The following is a 20864-nucleotide window of genomic DNA, read 5'->3' on the forward strand; positions in this document are numbered from 1 at the left end:
ATTTCGACTGAATGAATGAAGGAGAGGTTACAGACAGTGTTATGTGAACCTCTGGGGATAAGTAAAAGCCAGTCAAGAGCTCAAATGGCCAAATCCAACCTGCTCACCCTCGCCTCTCAGCAGCACTTGTCTCCTTCTCCCTCTCTTGTAGTATCTCCCCCTTGGCTTCTGTAGTGTTCTGTGATGTTCCTGATCTTCCACCTTGCCGGGTGCAGCTCCCTGGAATCCTTTATTGGCTTCCCTTCTGAAACCACCACAGAAAGTAGTACTCTTACACTTTCATATATTCCTGCCTTTAAGTAAATCTCATCCAGACCCAAAGCTTCAAGTATAAATACTGATGCATCTGGAATTTAGATTTCATCCACAAATTCTTCCCCTAAACTCCTATGTCCAACTTACTACTTGACAAACACACCCAACTAGATTGATTAACAGGAATCTCAACTGTAACATGTTCAAAACAGAACTTTCAATCCTCTTGACTCCTGTATTAGCTGGTTTCCTCATCTTCCCTGCCTCTGTGAATGATTCCATATCCACACAGCTGCTCAAGCCAAACCCAGGACTCCTTCTTGACTCATTCCCCTACTCCTCACATCAACTTTATCAGTAATCTCGGATTTATTTCTAAATGATGTTCTGAATCTGCCCTGCTTCTCCCCATCATCCCATGGCAAAGGTCCTGTGGCAGGAATGAGTACAGCATGCTGACAGAGCAGAACAAAGGCTAGCAGGGCTGGGATGGAGTGAGGCCAGGCCTCCACCATGGCTAGCAAGAGCCCACAATGAGTTGCCCTCTTCTTCCTTTGCTGTCCTCCAAGCCTTTTCTCTCAGAGTGGTTAAAGGGATTTCTTTTCTTTCTTGGTAAGTGACTTAGGATGTACTTTTTTACTATTTGTTAATTAATTTGTATTTGAATAGGTAATACATGAATATAACAGAAATTCAATTTGCATGAAATAATATTCAGCAAAAAGTAGGTCTCCCATCCCATTCTCTGTTACCGTCCCCAGAGGCAAAGCAACCACGACTACCAGTTCTTATGTATTCTTGATAAGTCTATGCATAAGCATTATGTTTATCTCCCAAAGGGACAGAAATGTAGTATAAAATGTAAATCAGATCACTCCACTCCTTTGCTTAAAACCTTTCAATGCCTTCCCACAACTTTAAACTCTAACTCCTTACAAAGGCCTACTACCCCCCCTTCTAGCCCCACTTCTCACGCACTGTGCTCCAACCACACGGGCCACCTTTCTGGTCCTGATCTGCCTAAGTTGTTCCTGCCTGAGGCCATTTCACTGTTGTTCTCTTGATCTGGGACACTTTTCTCCTAGTTCCCTGAATGGTTCTCCCAGCTCTTCCGTCTTGGCTCAGCTTTCCCCTCCTCCAGACGCTAGCCTCTCACCCCTCCCTGCAGCCCCCTCCCCCACTGCCCTTCTCTTTCTCTGTCATCCTGTTATACCAGAGCATTCATTCCCATCAGGAAGTACCCTGTTTACTGCATCTCTCCCCCGAAGAATAAAAGCACCATGAGGTCAGGGACTTTGCCAGTTTCATTCCCGGCTTTTCCTCTGGAACTCAAGTAAGTAGGATGAATAAATAAATAATTTGAGTCAATATCTGACTCATTAAAAATAGAAGAAAATTACTTCTTGCAATAAAACAATGTTTAATGCTGGTAACTGTGCCCCTCCCCACCACTCCTGGAGAGGAACACCATCATACAGTCTACTTCCAATTACCCGGGTGAACAGGAGCACCGTGAGCACAATCTAAAACTATTATTGTCTGGCTTTCGATACATTCTGTTGTTTTGCAGTAGCAGGTTTACTTTCCTAATTATGCTTTTCTATTGCCATTATTAATATGAGCCTATATTCCCTGAGCTCACTCTGAGAGGCAACCCAGAAATGTCCAAGATGGCATGAGATGCTCTCCTGGAGTTAAAACTTTGCTGTAACTCATGATCACAAATGAGCTGAGTACAGATAATGAAGAACTGAACATAATCACCCAAATTCCCACTGACATTCATTTCCTACTCTACCCCGGTATTTGGTCAATTACTCTAGATTCTGTGGAAAATTAATCCAGAGCTAACAGTCCAGTTCAAAGGAAGAGCAGTTTAATTGATACAAGAGTATTAACACCAACCTGGCCCTTTAATTTGTAGATCTGGAAACTTTCCCCTTCCCAGGTGTACCTGTAACACTGCAGTGCACTGTTCTAGAGAGCACATGTCATCCTATGTTTTAATCACAAGGACGCACAGACTCCATCGTGTGCTGACTCAGAGCTTCCATCTCCCAGGGGCCATGGGGCTGACATGGTTCACGAAGAAGAGCACGTGAGTGTGTGGAGAGGCCTGCTGCTAGACAGCATAGCCCAGGGCGGAACAGACCTGCTCAGCTAATCAAGGCTCAAGTGGGCTGCCCGAAGACTAAGCCTCCATTACCCACAGGAAATGTCTTCAACTGCAGTAGCCACTGCCTGCTACCTCCCAGCCTACGGCCTAAGAACAACCCATCTGCATCAAAGCAATATCCTGCTTGATGTTTAGAAAACTGTGGTCACAGGGAGCACCTAACATTTGCATGGCAGCCCCCGAGTACTGCTGTGGAGAGCCCGCCAGCCTTAGTGAAGTGGGCCTGGCTGTGTGCTGCAGAAGAGAGCCCCACAGGCCAGTGCTGGCTGGCTGCCAGGCACCCACCAGGATACACTGCATGTGACAGCACGTACAGCAGCGGGTGAGGCCCCATGCCATGTACTAGGAGGTACCCAGGGCAAAGGGGGGTACTCCCTGTCATGCCCTCCTCCCAACGATGTTACAGGCGCTGTGTCGTGGATTGAGAATCAACCAGACAGACAGTACGGGCGGCTCAATCTCTCAACTCCACAGGCAACAACACAGAAAGAGAACGTCCTTCAAATCTCAAGAAGAAAGAAAGGAAGAAGCAGTGGCACCCCCTCAGGCTCGCTCTACCCCTTGAGTAAATGCCAACTGACTTCCCGCACCCACCACACCTCCATTTCTGCCCTCTTTCCATTTCCTTGCATTTCTGGTCCTTCTCTACTTTGTTTCCTTCCTCTTTCTCTCCACCACCTTTTCCCCCAGCTTTTCTGTTTCTCAAGGTGCCTCAGTAGCTGTGGTTGCCCTGACGCCTGCTCTGAAAGCAGAGGGTGTTTTCTGGACTGCAGGCTCAAGGGCAGGCCAAGCTTGATGGTGGCGAGTATCCACACCCTATGGCTTCTACGTGTGCACTTCTCATCTGTCTATAAAGCATGCGGGAGAGGACTTCATTTCCTACTCAATTCTGCCTAACTCTGATAGGGACGGGAATGATGTCTGTTCCAACAAGGATATGTGGAAAGGTGAGCAATTTCCTAAAGAAGCCAGCTGACCCAATTATTTTAGACACTCATCCACCCTTTCCAGTCTTTGGCCCCTGAACTCTGTTCCAACACTTCACGGTGAGTCTCGACTACCCAAATCTGCAGTGTGACAACTCTTCTTCCCACCAGCTTGACAGCACCTTCTCTCAGCACTTACTCCCTATCTAGCACTTGTATGTTTTGAGTCTCTGGGTCTCATGCACTTCATGGGTCCCGTCCCAGGGACACTCTCCCTCATGGCACTGAGTTTCAGAGACTGGTGACACCGAGCACTGTCTGAGAGTCTACAACCCACAAACACTGTGATAGGGCTCTGGTTAGTGGGCAGATGTACAGAGTGCTAAGGTTGCCTTCTCCATATCTGCCTTCCAAAACGATGGCAATGCCCCCCAAATGCAAATTCTCTTTTGATAACAATGGCTATAATATCAACCAACGCTGCAGAGCTTGTGTTGCTATTTGTCACAGTCTTATTCAGGCTCATTGCCAGCAACAAGATAGCAAAACCTGAAGTGGTGAGGCTTTTCTTAGAGTCTGTATCTCCGGAGCCCAACAGCTGAGGAGCAAGGACTATCATGTGATCTTATCAGAGCCTTGGTCTGCTTAGGTAAAAGCACTTTCCAGAAGCAGAAACAAACTTCATTGATATTGATCTCTTCAGAGAAAAGGTGCTATAGAAATCTCATCTAATAAAGAATTCGGGCTCCAGTGTTGGGCTGTCAGTCCAGCAAGGAAAAGAAGCTATCAGGCTCAAGGAGTCAAAAGTATTTATTGGTCATTTGTGCACTGTTTACAGAATTCTATTCTAGGGGCTGGGTGGAGGAAAAAGAAAAGAAAGAAGTCACAAGTTCCTGCCTTTAAAGACAGCTGGAGATGCACAGAGAGGAAAACAGCTGAAGGACACAAGAAGCAAAGCAAGAAATCAACCGCAAATAAAATCAATACAACCCAGCTATGTGCAATAAATGAGGGGCACCAAGGAGAGGTCAACTGCATAAGGTATCCTGGAGGAGGTTTAAGTTTTCAAGGAAAATGAGGACATGAATTAGCACTCAGGAGAAAATGGAATGTCCACATCAATAAGAATTAAGTGCCACTGTGTCTCATATCACCCAGGCGCATTGGGAGACAAAAGGGTGGCAACATTATGGACCTGTCCTCCAGAAGCATCTTATTTAGATGGAGTGACAAGTGGCCCATGGGGCACCACTGAAAACAGTGCACAGGGATGACTCAACACCATCTCAAGAGGTTCTCACATAGTTGGCCGCCTACGTTTGTACCATCCATTGTTCAATAAAAAGCATCTCTGAATTGGGGAAGTGCTTAACAAATGGGCTAAGACCTATATGGCTGAAAATAAAGGTAACTCACGCTATCTCCTCACTGCTTAGGACGCGCATGGGCCAGCAGGGAACATGAGGGATTCTGGGAGCTCAACAAACCTGGACTCGCATGCCAGGTGCTCCCTTAGTATTTCTGAGTTACTCAACCTCAAAGCTTGAGTTTTCTCTTCTGTCAAAATGCAGTACCATTTTACAACAATGCTTTTATCAGGGTCAAGTGATTTAACATAGGAGCAGGCATTCAGTGTATAGTAGGTACTCAAAGCTGTTCTTTTTCTGGGGTGTCTGGGTGGCTCAGTTGGTTAAGCACCTGCCTTTGGCTCAGGTCATAATCTCAGGGTCCTGGAATGGAGCCCCATGTCACGCTCCATGCTCTGTAGGGAGTCTCCTCCCTCTGCCTCTACCCCTCACCCGCTCTTGTGCTCACTCTCTCTCAAATAAATAAAATCTTAAAAAAAAAAAAAAACCTGTTCTTTTTCCTTCACCCAGAGGATCACAACTGCACACTTCAATCGTTCAACTCAAATGTTTACTAGGCATCACTGCACTCTACTACAGCAGGAGCCACCAAAGAACACTATATGGTCCCTGTCCTCCAGTGCTTACGGTCTAGAAGGACAGAGAGTTTCAGTATGTTCTGAGAAGTACAGCAACAGAGGTCAACCACAGACTTCACAAGACAGAAGACTTTTTAGCAGTCTCGGGAGATCAGCAGGTAAAGAAGGGTTTTTATTTAAAAAGACACCCAGATTTAGTGAGGGCCCCCAATGAGGAAGACCGTGGCGATCCTGAGCCCACTCTGGCATTCCTATACCCCACTTTAGTTCCCGATGTCCCCACACTAGTTCTTTAGTCCCTATGAATGGATTTGCTACTGGAGGAACAGGGTTCTGGAAAGCCAACACCCCTGTGTTCAAATATCTGAAGAGTGGGCTTACAGGGGAGGAAAATGATTTGTGACATGTCACTCTGGAGCACAGAGTGAGGAGGAAAAAGGGCATGTTCTATAAGGAGGCTGGTTCTAGGTCAGCCAAGAAAGCACCTAGGTAGTCTAAGCTGCCTGGCAATATGACACGCCACATGCCCTCTGGGCTGAAGATGTGCACAGCAGCTGGATTACCTGCCAGGAAACCGCTGACGTGGCTTTGGTGTCAGTCTGGGGGGCTGGACTGGCACCAGATGGATAACTTCTAAGTCACTTAAGTACTTGGATTCTGTGCCAGAGAGTGACAGGTCAGGAATGAGAGACTGGTGTGGTTGTCTACAGGGTGTCTATAAGGGCTCATCTTATTAACGTACAAGATGAAACACAGGTTTTATTTATGCAAACACACTCATCCCCAAAGTTAAGTATTTAATTAAACCATAAGCTTACCAAATATTTTTAATTAGACCAAGCAAGCAATGCTACCCTATCTGATAGTATGTATGTCTTATCTGCTTCCCATCCCCTACCAACAAAAATTCAAGGCAGATAAAAGTATGTAACAATAAATAATGCTAAGGTTCCCTACCTACACCTTATTCCTTCAGCCAAATATTCCACTGGGAAACCCTCAGGTTGCACACATACCCTGGCTTCACGAATATACACGGAAACTGGCCCAGACACTCTCCCATTCACCCGCTTGGGCCTGCCTTCGAATACTACTACAAAAGAGCTTTCCCCTAAAGATAACCAGCAGGCTCACCAGCACACCACATTTCTGTGACTTCCAATTTTTCTTGTACATTATCAGTCAACACTGTCTGGGTACCACCATAGGCCACATACTCTATTAAGGGCAGTGGGAAGCTACAGAATAACACGTGGGCCTGACCCTTGAGGATTTTAGAATCTAGCAGGGGAAAGGAGATCAGTGGAGAAAGGCATATGCTAAGTAAGCATTTAGAAGATGTAAATCTCTAAGTAAAAGAGAAAGGAGTTGACTAGATCTGATATCAAACCTCTATGATGTGGATCACCTTACTTGAAATGTCCAGTAATTACATTTGGTCTTAAATTACCTTTGCATTTCCTATGGGAAAAAATGAACTATTAAGTGTATAGACAGTATATCAAACATTGGGGTATATTAGAATTACCTGAGCAACTGCACTTTTACTTTCTAAAGAAGCATCCCCTTCTATCCAGGGACTCTGAAGTGCTGGTCTGAGGCCCACATTTATCAAGAAGCCCTGCTCATAAGACCTTGGAAAGGACATTTCTTTGGCAAAACTTTGTGAACAATCTGTTGTCAATTTGAAGCAAAAAAATTTTAAATCCTATTATTTTGACTAAATACTACTTTATTTATCTTTACTATACCAATGGCCTAATTTGGTGACATTTTGCTGCAAAGGGTCCTCAGAGAGTCCTGAGTCCTGAGCAAGGTTTTGGAGGCCAAACTAGGAGGAAACAAAAACAGGTGTATTAACTCGAAGGAAAGACCAAGAAATCTTCTGGGCACTTCAGAAGACATAAGTGAGATTCAGTGGGGACAAGCAGACATCCAGGATGTGTGATGAAGAGCTATAGTTGGGAAGGCCCAAGACCTCTGTGATGGGAGGGACACTGCTGTGAGCACTCACCATTAGGCAGACACTCTTCAGTCCCTGAGCTTTATATCAAAGGCTGCATGAAATACCAGAATTTCACACATAGGTATAATGTGAGGCTAGTGGCTACCTTTCTGATCTCCCGTTTCTTCTACAGAAAAAAGGTGGGGTTGGGATGAAATGACAGCTAAGGCTCCTTCTAATCCTGGTGGTATGTGACACTAGTATCTATCTACACACAAATTTTTGCGATTGTGTCTTGTGGTAAAAGCATTTAATTCAAGCAAAGTTATTTCCAAGTGTTTCTCAGAGTGGTTTGCTTTTATTAGCTCAAGTGAGAGTAACCCAGAATAGCATCTTGGGTGTCTGTTATGACATTGGTTTGATGAAAAGAGGAATACTCTCAGGTCACAGGCTTTCCGCATTAGAGATGGACAAACACATTACAGAGAACTGTGAGCAAAGGGAATATGCTTCAACTGTAAACAGAAATGAATTCATGAGATGGTGAAACTTTGAAAACAGTTTTGCTGATCTTTTTTAGGCCACATGGTAGCTCACCCTGGGCTATATCATCTGCTTTGGGGGAATGTATCTGAATATTTACTGTTTTCCTAGAATGCCCTCAACAGCTACAACCATTAAAATGTGTCAGGGTAAGGGGCAGAGGTGGGGAACAGCTATAAAAAAACCTACAGCAGATGGGGGCCTGGATGGCTCAGTTGGAAGAGCACGCAACTCTTGATCTCAGGATTGAGTCTGAGCCCCACACTGGGTGTAGAGATTACTAAAAAAATAAATACATAAAACTTAAAAAATCTACAGCTAAATCAAAGATGGAATTTTACCTAAGATCAGGGAAGAGACAAGAAGATCCATTCTCAACACTTCCAATCAGAAGTGTGGTAGAGGTCCTAGCCAGTGCAATAATGCAAGAAAAATAAATGACAGACATAAAGATCGAAAAGAAGCTAAACTGCCTTTATATGCAATGACATGATCATGGATGTAGAAAATCCTAAGGAATCTAGAACTAGTAAGTGAATTAGCAAAGTTGCAGAATGAAAAATCATATGCAAAAATTGTGTTTCAAAGTGACAGCAAAGAACAATTTGAAAATAAATTTTAAAAATTCTATTCACAATAGCATCAAAAACTTAAAATACTTGGGAATAAATATAACAAATGATGTATACTGAGAACTACAAAATATTACCAAGAAACTAAAGACAACTTAAATAAATGGATATACCATATTCATGTACTGGGATACTGTTAGGATGGCAATTCTGTAAATCTTTTTAAATGGTGAAGATACTGGGAGCCTGGGTGGCTCAGTCGGTTAAGCATCCGACTCTTGATTTCAGCTCAGGTCATGATGTCAGAGGGATTCTCTCTCTCCCTTCTCTCTCTGACCCTTCCTTCCCATGCTCTCTTGAAAAAAAAAAAAAAAAAGGTGAACATACTTGAAGTATGGACTCCTCAAAAAGAAGGTATGAGTGACCAAAAAACTTACGAAAAAGATACTTAACATCACTAGTCATCAGGGAAATACTGATGGGAAATTAATACACCACAGTGAGGTGGAACACATACCCATTAGAATAGCTAAAGTTAAAATAAATGACAATATTAAATATTGACAAATTATGGGTAAACAGGAACCCTAATATACTGCTAACAGAATTTTCTTAAAATGCAAAATGTACACTGGTCATTCAACCTAGCAGTTCCACCTCTGTATCTACCTAAGAGGAATTAAAACATATATCCACACAAAAACTTGTTCATGAATATTTATAGCAGGATATTCAAAATATCCCCAAACTGGCAACAATCTAAAGGAATGTCCACTGTTAATGGATAAACTCATGTGATATTATCCATACAATGAAATACTACCCAACATTAAAGAGGAATGAACGAACTACTAGTATGTAACAATGTGGTTCAATCTCAAAAACAACATGTTATGTACATAGACAAGACTGTATATATATCCTGTATGAATCCACTCATACTAAAATTCTACAAAAGGCAAAATTATACCAACAAAAAGCAGATCAGTCAGTGGTTGCCTGAGGCTGGGGTAGGGAATATAGGGGCTGACTAAAAAGGGGCACAATGGAAATTTTAGAGATGATTAAAATCATTCTAAAATTTGAATCTGGTGAGGGCTATACAACTTAAATTTACCAAAACTCACTGAACTGTAAAACAGGTAAATATTATGATACATGAATTCTATCCCAAAAAATCTGTTTAAAAACAAAAACAAAAACCACCATGCACACTTTGAGGGACAAAGAATTAACTAAAACTACTTACTCTTGGAACTCAAACAGAAGACATCAATAATTCATTTCCTTTTGCAATGATCCATTTTTTTCTCCCATAAGTAAGTATTCTAAGCAGAGTAACTTATCCAAATAGCTTTGATAAAATTACTGTGCTGTTACTGCTAAGATTAGACTACAGAAATAGTTGGAAATTTGCTATTCAGACAGAAAATATTTCATTCCATGGGACAAGGGTCTCCTGGCTCACCTTTCAGCAGAATTAGAATGTGACACAGGCTTCAGCAGATGCGCTCTGCACATTTTGTCTTTCAAAAGCTCAGTCTTTGATGCTCCTTTGCTGGGGAGGGGAGCTCTTCACGTTTCTGATTTCTCTCTATAGCCTTGTCAAAGGACATATGGTAGGCTGGATCTCTGAGACAGTGCCTGAACTAATGGGCTAAATACATGGAGTCAGTGTTCAGTAAAAGGTGTGATTTGTTTTGCTCTAACATCTCAATGTGCAATTTATAGAGGAGCAGCAGAGGGACTAACCTGTTTGGTTTTAGACTAGAACTCTTATACATTAAAGATTAAATCGGGAATACAGATAGCATACTCTTGTTTAGGTAAAGTATAGTGAGAGTGAAAGGAAGAGAGTAGCAAAGGGAGAAAATTTTCTCAGAATTTGCCTTGAGATTTCCAATTACCCTTAACTCTCACATATATAATAACTCCCATCAAGCGGGAGGATGGACAGGACACCTCCTTCTCTTGAGCCATTGATAACACATACCCAGTTGTGGTCTTACAAGTAATGGAGAAACTTTAGCCTTTCATTGCCAGACTCAGCGTTAAGAACGGGATCCTAAAGGGCTGAGGTCTTGGTAACCACATACTCTCTCTAGAACACATGGCAGAGCTCAGACTCACCACTCAATGGCTGTAATGATAAAACTGAACCAACCAAACCAATTTGGTCAGGATAAAAGATCTCAGGTGTTTCCCTGGATAGCAGCGTTTTCTGATGGATCCAGGCTAGAACTCTGTAAGGGAATAAAGCCTTTATAAAAACATACAATGCCATGTTTTCTTTTGGAGACAAAGGACAGAAGGCCAAATGTTCCTGACAGGTTCAAACCACATGTGGATGAGAGTTTAAGCAAAGGCACAGACACATGGACTTATCTGTGGTGATCTCTGGTGTTGGTGAAATGGACCAGCCCCGTTTTTCATGTCACCAACACACCTCATTGTCATTGCAGCACCTTGCCCCACTGTGGACCTTAGGGTATCACTATTCACTCACTGTGTGGTCCCTTTAGTGGCAGGGATGGCTGTGACACAGGCACATTTCCTTTTCACTTACTTAGTTCACATTTGTCCTAGATCATTCCTCTAAAGAAGATTCAATAGCCTCCTGGGCTTTCCTTTGTGCTTAATTAAGACAAAAAAAAAAAAAAAAAAGTCCAAACAGATCGTGTTGACCATATTCAAAACCACTGACAGCTCCTCACTACAAACCAACATCCGAACCCTACAGCCAGGAGTCTGGAATTCCTACCCTCCCTTTCTAGTAGTCTTTCCTCACTCAACCCTAATCCAGCTGCACAAAGGTCACCTTCAGAAAACCAGCTTTGCCTAGGTAGTCCCTCTTTCCACACATCTAAATCCCACTCTTCCTTTAAGGCCCTGATTATTGCAGCCTACCCAGAGTCTTCTAGTCGGAATTAATCTCTCCCTCCCCATAGTTCTGTAACACATGGCTTGTACCTCAGCTACAACTCTTATGGTAGGTTGCCCTGAATACCAGCTGTCTCATGCATGTGTCCGCCTTCCTCACAGGCCCAGCAAACCCCTACTTTGCGTATTAAAATCACCTCTGGGATCCCTAGAAAAATGGCTGATTCTAGGACTGGGCATAGGTTAAGTACCAGATGTATCCTGAACACATCTTTTTTTTTTTTTAAAGATTTATTTATTTTAGAGAGAGAGAGACAGAGAAAGACAGGAGTAGAGAGGGCAGAGGGAGAGGGGGAGAGAGTCTTAAGCAGACTCCACACTGAGCTTAGAGCCCAACTTGGGCTCAATCTCATGACCCTCAAATCATGACCTCAGCCGAAACCAAGAGTCAGACACTTAAATGACTGTGCCACCCAGGTGCCCCCAGAACACATCTTATTATGCCAGAAAGTAAGGAAACACTTTGGGGACAATTTGAGTACCAAAATAATTAAGTATAGTAATGAATTACAAACCACTGAAAAAATATAAAAAGCCCATGAGCTCATATAAATAAACACGGAGAAAGGTTCTCACAGAAGAACACTGAGTGCCAAATGAGAAATGTAGAGGGAAGGCTGGAGTTAGAAAAATCATCATTTTGCAACCATCATAGTAAAGACTGGTTCAGGCAAGAGTCATCAATAGATGCTAAATCTAGGAGACATTTTTGATGATGAGCAGGATATTGACATGGTCATAAAGTGTTTTCCCACCGACGGCTTACTAGTTGCATGGTCATCTAGTCACATGGTCAACTAGTCACTCACCCAATCATGACCAATTAACATCTACAATGAAGGGATGATAGACATCTGTTCTTCCCAATGTTAAATCCTGAGAAGGACACAACATCACTTAGTAGTAGTCTGGCTGGGCATAAATAATCTTGAATCTAATCATGAAGAAACACCAGAAAAACACAAACACAAAATGAGGAGCATTCTATTTTAAAAAGGTAGTGGTAGGTGTAGTCTTCAAAAATGTCAATATTAATAAAAACAAAGACAGGCCTTAAAAAATGTTCCCGGTTAAAAGGGTCTAAAGAGACATGACAGCTAAATGCCAACACCTGATCCTGGAATGGATTCTGTCCTGGAAAGGAAAAATGCTTTTATAAAAGACATTTTTGGATCAACTGATAAAACTGGAATATGGGTGGCAGATTTAATAAAAGTACTGAATCAGTACCAATTTACTAAAGTTGATAACTGTGCTGTGGTTATAAAATAATATCCCTACTCTTAGAAAACATTCATTGAAGTTTATAAAGACCAAAGGCCATGGTGTTTGCAACTTACTCTCAAATGGTCCAGGAAAACACTTTAAATTTCTAAATAAAAAGCTAAAACAATAGCTGGTGACCTTTTCTGATTTAATTACAGTGAGGCCCACTATCCCTACACTCTGAAGAGTTTTAATCAGGAAAGGATGCTGTATTTTGTCAAATGCTCTTTCTGCATGAGAGGACCACGTGGTTTTTCTCTCTCCTCTTACTAATGTGTTCTATCACATTGATTGATTTGCGAATGTTCAACGACCCTTGCATCCCAGGGATAAATCCCACTTGGTCATGGTGGATGATCCTTTTAATGTACTGTTGGATCCTATTAGCCAGGATCTTGTTGAGAATTTTGGCATCCATATTCATAAGGGATACTGGTCTGAAATTCTCCTTTTTAATGGGGTCTTTACCTGGTTTGGGGATCAAGGCAATGCTGGCCCCACAGAATGAGTCTGGAAGCTTTCCTTCTGTTTCTATTTTTTGAAACAGCTTCTGGAGAATAGGTATTATTTCTTCTTTGAATGTTTGGTAGAATTCCCCAGGGAATCCATCAGGTCCTGGACTCTTGTTTTTTGGGAGGTTTTTGATATCATTCTCAATGGGGAAAAGCTGAGAGCCTTTCCCTTAAGATAAGGAACACGACAAGGATGCCCACTCTCACCACTATTGTTCAACATAGTACTAGAAGTCCTAGCAACAGCAATCAGACAACAAAAAGAACTAAAAGGTATTCAAATTGGCAAAGAAGTTGTCAAACTCTCTCTCTTAGCAGATGACATTATACTTTATGTGGAAAACCCAAAAGACTCCACCCCCAAATTACTAGAACTCATATGGCAATTCAGTAATGTGGCAGGATACAAAATCAGTGCACAGAAATCAGTTGCTTTCTTATACACTAACAATGTAACTGTAGAAAGAGAAATAAGAGAATCGATTCCATTTACAATAGCACCAAAAACCATAAGCTACCTTGGAATAAACCTAACCAAAGAGGTAAAGGATCTATACTCTAGGAACTACAGAACACTCATGAAAAAAACTGAAGACACAAAATGATGGAAAAACATTCCATGCTCATGGATCGGAAGAATAAACACCGTTAAAATGTCTATGCTGCCCAGAGCAATCTATACTTTCAAAACCATCCTGATCAAAATACCAATGGCATTTTTCAAAGTGCGGGAACAAACAATCCTAAATGTATGGGATCAGAAAAGATGCCGAATCATCAAGGAAATGTTGAAAAAGAAAAACAAAGCTGGGGGCATCACGTTGCCTGGTTTCAAGCTCTATTACAAAGCCATGATCACCAAGACAGCATGGCACTGGCAGAAAAACACACAGACCAATGAAACAGAATAAAGAGCCCAGATATGAACCCTCAACTCTATGGTCAAATAATCCTTGACAAAGCAGCAAAAAATATGCAATGGAAAAAAGTCTCTTCAATAAATGGTGCTGGGAAAATTGGACAGCTATATACATCAGAATGAAACTCGACCATTCTCTTACACCATACACAAAGATAAACTCAAAATGGATCAAAGACCTCAATGTGAGACAGGAATCCACCAAAATCCTAGAGAACATGGACAGTAACCTCTTCAACATCAGCCACAGCAACTTCTTTCAAGACACATCTCCAAAGGCAAGGGAAACAAAAGTGAAAATAAACTTTTGGGACTTCATCAAGATAAAAAGTTTCTGCACAGCAAAGGAAACAGTCAACAAAACAAAGAGGCAACCCACAGAATGGGAGAAGATATTTGCAAATGACGCTACAGACAAAGGGGTGATAGCCAAGATCTATGAAGAACTTCTCAAACTCAACACCCAAAACAAAAAAATTTCAAGTCAAAAAATGGGCAGAAGACATGAACAGACACTTCTCAAAAGAAGACATACAAATGGCTAACAGACACATGAAAGAAATGTTCACCATCATTAGCCATCAGGGAAATTCAAATCAAAACCACATTGAGGGCACATGGGTGGCTCAGTTGGTTGGGTGACTGCCTTTGGCTCAGGTCATGATCCTGAAGTTCTGGGATGGAGTCCCGCATCGGGCTCCCTGCTCAGCAGGGAGTCTGCTTCTCCTCTGACCCTCCCACCCTCATGTGCTCTCTCTCTTACTCTTTCTCGCAAATAAATAAATAAAATCTTTAAAAAAAAAAACACACATTGAGGTACCACCTTAAACCAGTTACAATGGCAAAAACTGACAAGGCAAGAAACAACAAATGTTGGAGAGGTTGTGGAAAAAGGGGAACCCTCTTACACTGTTGGTGGGAATGCAAGTTGGTACAGCCACTTTGGAAAACAGTGTGGAGGTTCCTCAAAAATTTTAAAAATAGAGCTACCCTATGACCCAGCAATTGCACTACTGGGTATTTATCCCAAAGATACAGATGTAGTGAAAAGAAGGGCCATATGCACCCCAATGTTCATAGCAGCAATGTCCACAATAGCCAAACTGTGGAAAGAGCCGAGATGCCCTTCAACAGACGAATGGATAAAGAAGATGTGGCCCATATATACAATGGAATATTACTCAGCCATCAGAAAGGATGAACACCCAACTTTTGCACCAACATGGATGGGACTGGAGAAGATTATGCTAAGTGAAATAAGTCAAGCAGAGAAAGTCAAATATCATATGGTTTCACTTATTTGTGGAACCTAAGGAATACATGGAGGACATTAGGAGAAGGAAGGGAAAAATGAAAGGGGCAAAATCAGAGGGGGAGACGAACCATGAAACTCTGGACTCCAGGAAACAAACTGAGGGTTTTAGAGGGGAGGGGGGTGGGGGGACGGGTTAGCCAAGTGACGGGTATTAAGGAGGGCACGTATTACATAGAGCACTGGGTGTTATACACCAACAATGAATCATGGAACACTACAACAAAAACTAATGATATACTTTATGGTGACAAACAAAACAAAAAAGAAAACACAATAAATAAATAAAAATAAATAAATACTCTTGGTTTAAAAAAAAAAAAAAAAAGACTGAGGCCCCAGCATTCTTTTTTTAAAAGCGTCCCAGGATTAAGAACTGCCTAGAGCAGTGGTTCTCAAAGCATGGTTCCTCACACCAGCAGCATCAACACCATTCAGGAACTTGTTAAACATGCACGGGCCTACTGGGAGGCGGGTGGGCAGAAATCTGTGTTTTGTCACACCTTCCATGCGATTCTCATGCCCACTCCAATTTGAAACCACTGACCTAGACTATGAGTTCCTACATTCTGTATTTCTAGATCCTACAGTCCCCACAAAACCTAGCAAAATGCTTCATGCATAGTCACATCTCAATAAATGCTTGAGGAATTCAGTTTGATAGAGAATGAGAATGCAGAAAATGACCACTGAAGCACCTGCAGATGATAAACTACTCTACAGGGCTAAAGCACCACTCTTTTGAGTTTCTAAAGTGAATATAAAATTTATTTTGAAAGCACAAAAGGAAACCAGATTACTCAGGTTGTTAGTAAAAGCACTGTTGTCCCAAAAGGGAGCATATCAGATTATAGTTTAAGTCATAGTCAACTGAAAACAGGTGATAACTTATGCAAGCTCTTAGACTGGTATTTAAAAATTAATTCTGTGGTTCTGGGAAGCAAGGCACAGCGATTACAAAGACATGCTGTGTGCATGATGGGAGATCCGCTTAGAGAACACAGCATTCACATGGTTGTGATGTGGCCCAGATCTGATGAAGAGGGCCAGATTTCAGAACATCCTCTAGGTGGCATTTGGAGAGAGAAGACTCCTGTAATGAGAATGAGCTGATCAATTTCCCTACTGAGTAGAAAATGAAACAAATAAATCCATTTTTATGCAATTGTTTTCTATCTTGAGAAGTTAAAACTGTTGAAGATACTCTGGGATGCAGGCTATCATCCCAGCCTCACCACACGCCTTTTCTAATTGGTACCCTGAAAGATTTCACAGGAAAAGGGTGTTACTTTGGTATTGTTGATTTAAAGGTTATCTAGTCACAGCAAGGCAGAGGAGAATTCATCTTCAAAATTCACCTCCTTATTGAAAGCCCATGGAGTATCTTGGCAATTAACAATTCCTATCACCTCTAGCTGTTCCCTATGTGAGAAGGCTCAGAACTCGCCTTACAAATTGCTCTTTTGAAGATCAAAGGGAAGCTGAATGTGTCTATGTGTGCTCTCGATGAGACTGTAATTTAATGGAATTTTGAGAGAAGGCTTGCTGGCAGTGTTTGGATGACAGCCCCGGGGCGGAGGATTCAGGGGAGCTTGGCCACTCTTCCCTTTGGAGCGTCTTCCCTGTCTTTAATTGGCACCTCATTAGAAATTAATGAAAATGGCATCCTCTGTTCTTCCTGCTCTAGGCATCGAATGCTACAAAAAGGCCCATCACAATTCATAACACATTCAATTTATATAGCAATGGCTCTTAAGCATTATTTATGAGATGTGAATTTCTTGTCAGCAGTTAATAACCTGTACAGAGTGGAAGGGGAATGGAAAAAAGATTGTGAATATATATATTAAGAAAAAGATTTTCTGCAGTGGAGAAGTATTCTGTTTGAGTTCAAACTACCTTCTTGAGTCTTTACTTCCAGTAGTAAATTACCGTGGCCCCCTCCCCAGCCCCCAAACCTTTCAGGGCAGTTCAACATCTCCTCAACACTCCATGCAACCTCAAGGAAATAATGACACAACTCACCCTTTCCTAGAGAGATCCGAGCAGACAAGCAGGAAGAACACAAAAGCTATTTGTCAAAGACAGTCCCAGAGGTGGATGTTCCCATTGCTGCCCTTCATCTTTTAAAATGTGGCAGTAGACTCCGTCATTTTTCTGGGCACATCTAGTGTAACACTCTCAGGAGGCCAAACTGACTGAACTCCCCGCTCTCTCTAGGAAGGCTACATCTGGAGTGACTGCAGAAAGCTCAGGGCTTTCTTTCCCAGCATTGAAATCAAATCTCTCTGTAAGTAGACCCTCAGAATTGGGCATAAGCCAAGGGACTATGTGTTAGATCATTTAAAAAGAATGCATGTCTGTGGTAAACCCAACAGGCACTTTAGAAATCTAGCCTCCTGCCCAGAGATGAAGAACACAGTAGAGTAATCTGAACTTACCAGAGACAATCAATTGGGCTTAACTTAGGAGCTTGTGAAATCATCTAACATATATTTCTAGATTTTTTCCGCTGAGTACTTAAGACCGTAGGAAATCTGTGGTTTGCATCAAAGCTGAAGCATAAACTGGCATACCTGGTTACAACACCTCTGCATCTCTCGGTGCTAAAACTGTGAATTCTCACTGCTTGCCTGACAAGGACAGGAGGATATCAGCCACTGCCAGAGGCAAGACAACACACTTTATGGATCAATTGCTTGATCCACTAGGGCAAATCCTGTGTAATACCCAGGATTCAGTTACTTTCAAGAAGGAAACAAGAAAATAAGGTACAGGAAAATCCCAAGATTCTAATTTAGGAACAACCAAGGGCCATGTGTTATAAAAGCAACAGGCAAACTGGTCAGGTGGGCTTCACAACACTGAAAACAGACTGAATGCTGAAACTGCCCCCTTCCAATAGTTCGTGCGAAGATCAAAACAAGAATTTGCAGACTACAAAAGGTGAGACAAACCCTTCAATATGGGGAAGCTGGTTAGCCGCCATGCCCCAGAGTTTGCTTGGCTGACCACAGTATTCCTTCCCTATCTCACCAAGCATTTAAAATTACCTGGCAGTCAAAGAATAAGGTTCTGGGCTCTCTTGGGCCACGCCACACCCAAGAACACAACTGAAGTTGCTGACAGCCCCTCCTCCCACCGTTTATCCTCTCTTTACACTTTCACACAAGCAATTAACAGGATAACTAAATGCCAAGCTAAAAAAATAAAAACTGGTCCAGTGACACCTGGACTCCCCATGCTGCTGTCTTGTTTCTGCAGCTGAATATACACTTCCAAGCTTGTTGAGTACCACACACCAGAGTGTGCAACAAACAGATTTCTGGTCTTGACAGGAACAAAAGTTCCAACTTCGTTTCCATGAGAAGCTGGTACATCCTCCTTTCCTGCTCATTTCCAAGAGGGTAAATAACTGAGGTATGGGAGAAGCAATGGCTGCCTCTTTAGGAGATGAGGGACTTTGAGTAACTGTAATTTTCCAACTGCTGAGAGAACCATTTAGTCCTGCCTGTCAGCATCAGTACCTGTAGGGTATCTATGGCTGTCCCAGGGGGAAAAGGAGGATTCTAAAGCTCACTCCTAAGGACAAAGGACATAGGATTCTCAGAGGCGAGAGCCAGGCCTCCAGGTCTGCCTGATGACAGCGCTGTCTCACAGAACTATTTTATAATACTAAGTTTTTTTTTTTTTTTTTAAGATTTTATTTGACAGAGACAGACACAGTGAGAAAGGGAACACAAACAGGGGGAGTGGGAGAGGGAGAAGCAGGCTTCCCACCGAGCAGGGAGCCCGATGCGGGCCTCGATCCCAGGACCCTGAGGATCATGACCTGAGCCAAAGGCAGACGCTTCACGACTGAGCCACCCAGGCGCCCTATAATACTAAACTTTAAATCAGGAAATAAAAACAGGAAAACTGTAAGTCAGCCTACATAATGCGGCTACACAATTTTGCTTCTATGTGACATGATGTATGTGGTCAAAGGGAGAGAAAGAATTGGATTAAGTTTTGTTCCGCTATGGTTAGGCATAAAGTTTTGAAAAATACATCCCTGGGCAGCAATTCTGAAAGCCAGTATTACATTGGATAATACAGAAGGAAGTGTTACTTTAAACTTGAAAGCTATTTCAAGGGGTTGAATGACAATGAATTATGGTTCGAAGAAAATTTTCCAATCAAACTTTAATTTAAAAGGGGTATCGGGGGGAAAGAGTTTCCATTTATTACACATAGTAAGATGCTCGTTCAAAATTAATTTAATATCTGAATTTTATGGTACATATCTCAGAATTTCACTGGTTTGGTTAATTTCTAAGTAAGTCATCAGTGAGCAGGAACCAGAGTAATACCCAGTGGGGAGAATCTGAAAGGAGTAAGCAGTGACAATGCAACTCTAAAGAAACAAGTGTAAGAGAAGTGAGGATGTTTTTGTCCCCCTCTTTTTTTTTGGTAAGCATGAGAGGAGATAAAGGACGTTTAGAAGGAAGACTCCTCTAACTCCTGCTTTCATAAGCTCCAAACCCATAGCTTGCAGGGAGGCACTCAGGGGAAGAATGAAGGACTTCAGCCTCTTAGGAGTAATTTCCAAAGCTATACCCGGGTGTCAAGGACACAATCTCCGTCATGCCACTGGGGGCGATACTTACCGCAGCGGCATGATCCCAATTCCTGCTGCACCAGCTCCAGTTTGGTTTGGCACTGGAAGCACCGACGTCGACTCTTCTGTTTAGATCGGCTGGTTTCCTCAGGCCGTTCGGTATTCTCCAGTAGTCGTGCCCGTTTCACTGGCGAAGCCTCATTCTCAGACTGTGAATCTGACCAAAATAACACATTTGGGGGTCAGGGTTGGCACGTGGCCTGGCGAGTGCAGCTAATGAATGTACCATGGGGCCACTCTATGCCCTCCTCCCCAGTCCTGCCCGGCCCGGTTTTCATCCCACAAACTGTGACAAACACGTATCTTCAGGGCAGACTTCTAACAAGTGAGGCCTGAGCTAGGAGAGGAGGGTGTGGTGACTCAACAAAAACCAGTCCTATGTTGCTGTTTTTCAAAACAGCTGTTTCTTTGAGGAGACCATTCAAGCTGGAACTGGGATCCTCCCTTTGTGTGTACCCCTTCTTTGGGCCCCAGCTGCTTACTGCCTGCACTGGTTATCTACTGCTTCTTAGATATCTGCTTGTCCTCAAGTAGACTATAATTCTTCAGAAAAGGGATTAGGTATAATATTTCTTTTTATCGCCATGCTTAGCACAATTCTGTACCCAATGCAGGGTTTGGTGGGTGATCCATAACCTTTTCCAGTAAAAATATTCCGGTTTCTACTCCTAAATGTAACAAAACACGTAAGAGTCAGGTTCTGCTGTTGAAAATCCTTTCCACTTTATTCAGAGCGAAGGAGCATCCTTGCTTATTCACAAGCCAGCGACCCCGTGGCCTCCATCGCGGCGTGCTACAGAAGCCACGCTCGGCACCCCACCCCTAACGCTGCTGCCAAACTGGAGGGCAGACGGAGGTGTAGTGTGTGACAACCTGGGTTTTGTAGAACCTTA

General features: G+C 42.5%; 1 protein-coding gene across 5 annotated transcripts in view; it reads right to left on the reverse strand.

The window, feature by feature from the left end:
- Positions 1 to 20864, reverse strand: part of ZFAND3 (zinc finger AN1-type containing 3) — a 331317-nt gene that overhangs the window by 12982 nt on the left and 297471 nt on the right. For 4 of the 5 annotated variants that reach the window (XM_027601469.2, XM_027601467.2, XM_027601468.2 and 1 more), the window contains one exon: positions 19961 to 20128. In XM_027601469.2, the coding sequence (XP_027457270.1) occupies positions 19961 to 20128 (168 nt within the window). Of the gene's footprint in view, positions 1 to 16108; positions 16405 to 19960; positions 20129 to 20864 lie in introns of those variants that run through there. The other variant, XM_027601470.1, reaches the window with a different exon arrangement.

Source organism: Zalophus californianus, chromosome 7, assembly GCF_009762305.2.
Source record: "Zalophus californianus isolate mZalCal1 chromosome 7, mZalCal1.pri.v2, whole genome shotgun sequence".
Classification (NCBI taxonomy): domain Eukaryota; kingdom Metazoa; phylum Chordata; class Mammalia; order Carnivora; family Otariidae; genus Zalophus; species Zalophus californianus.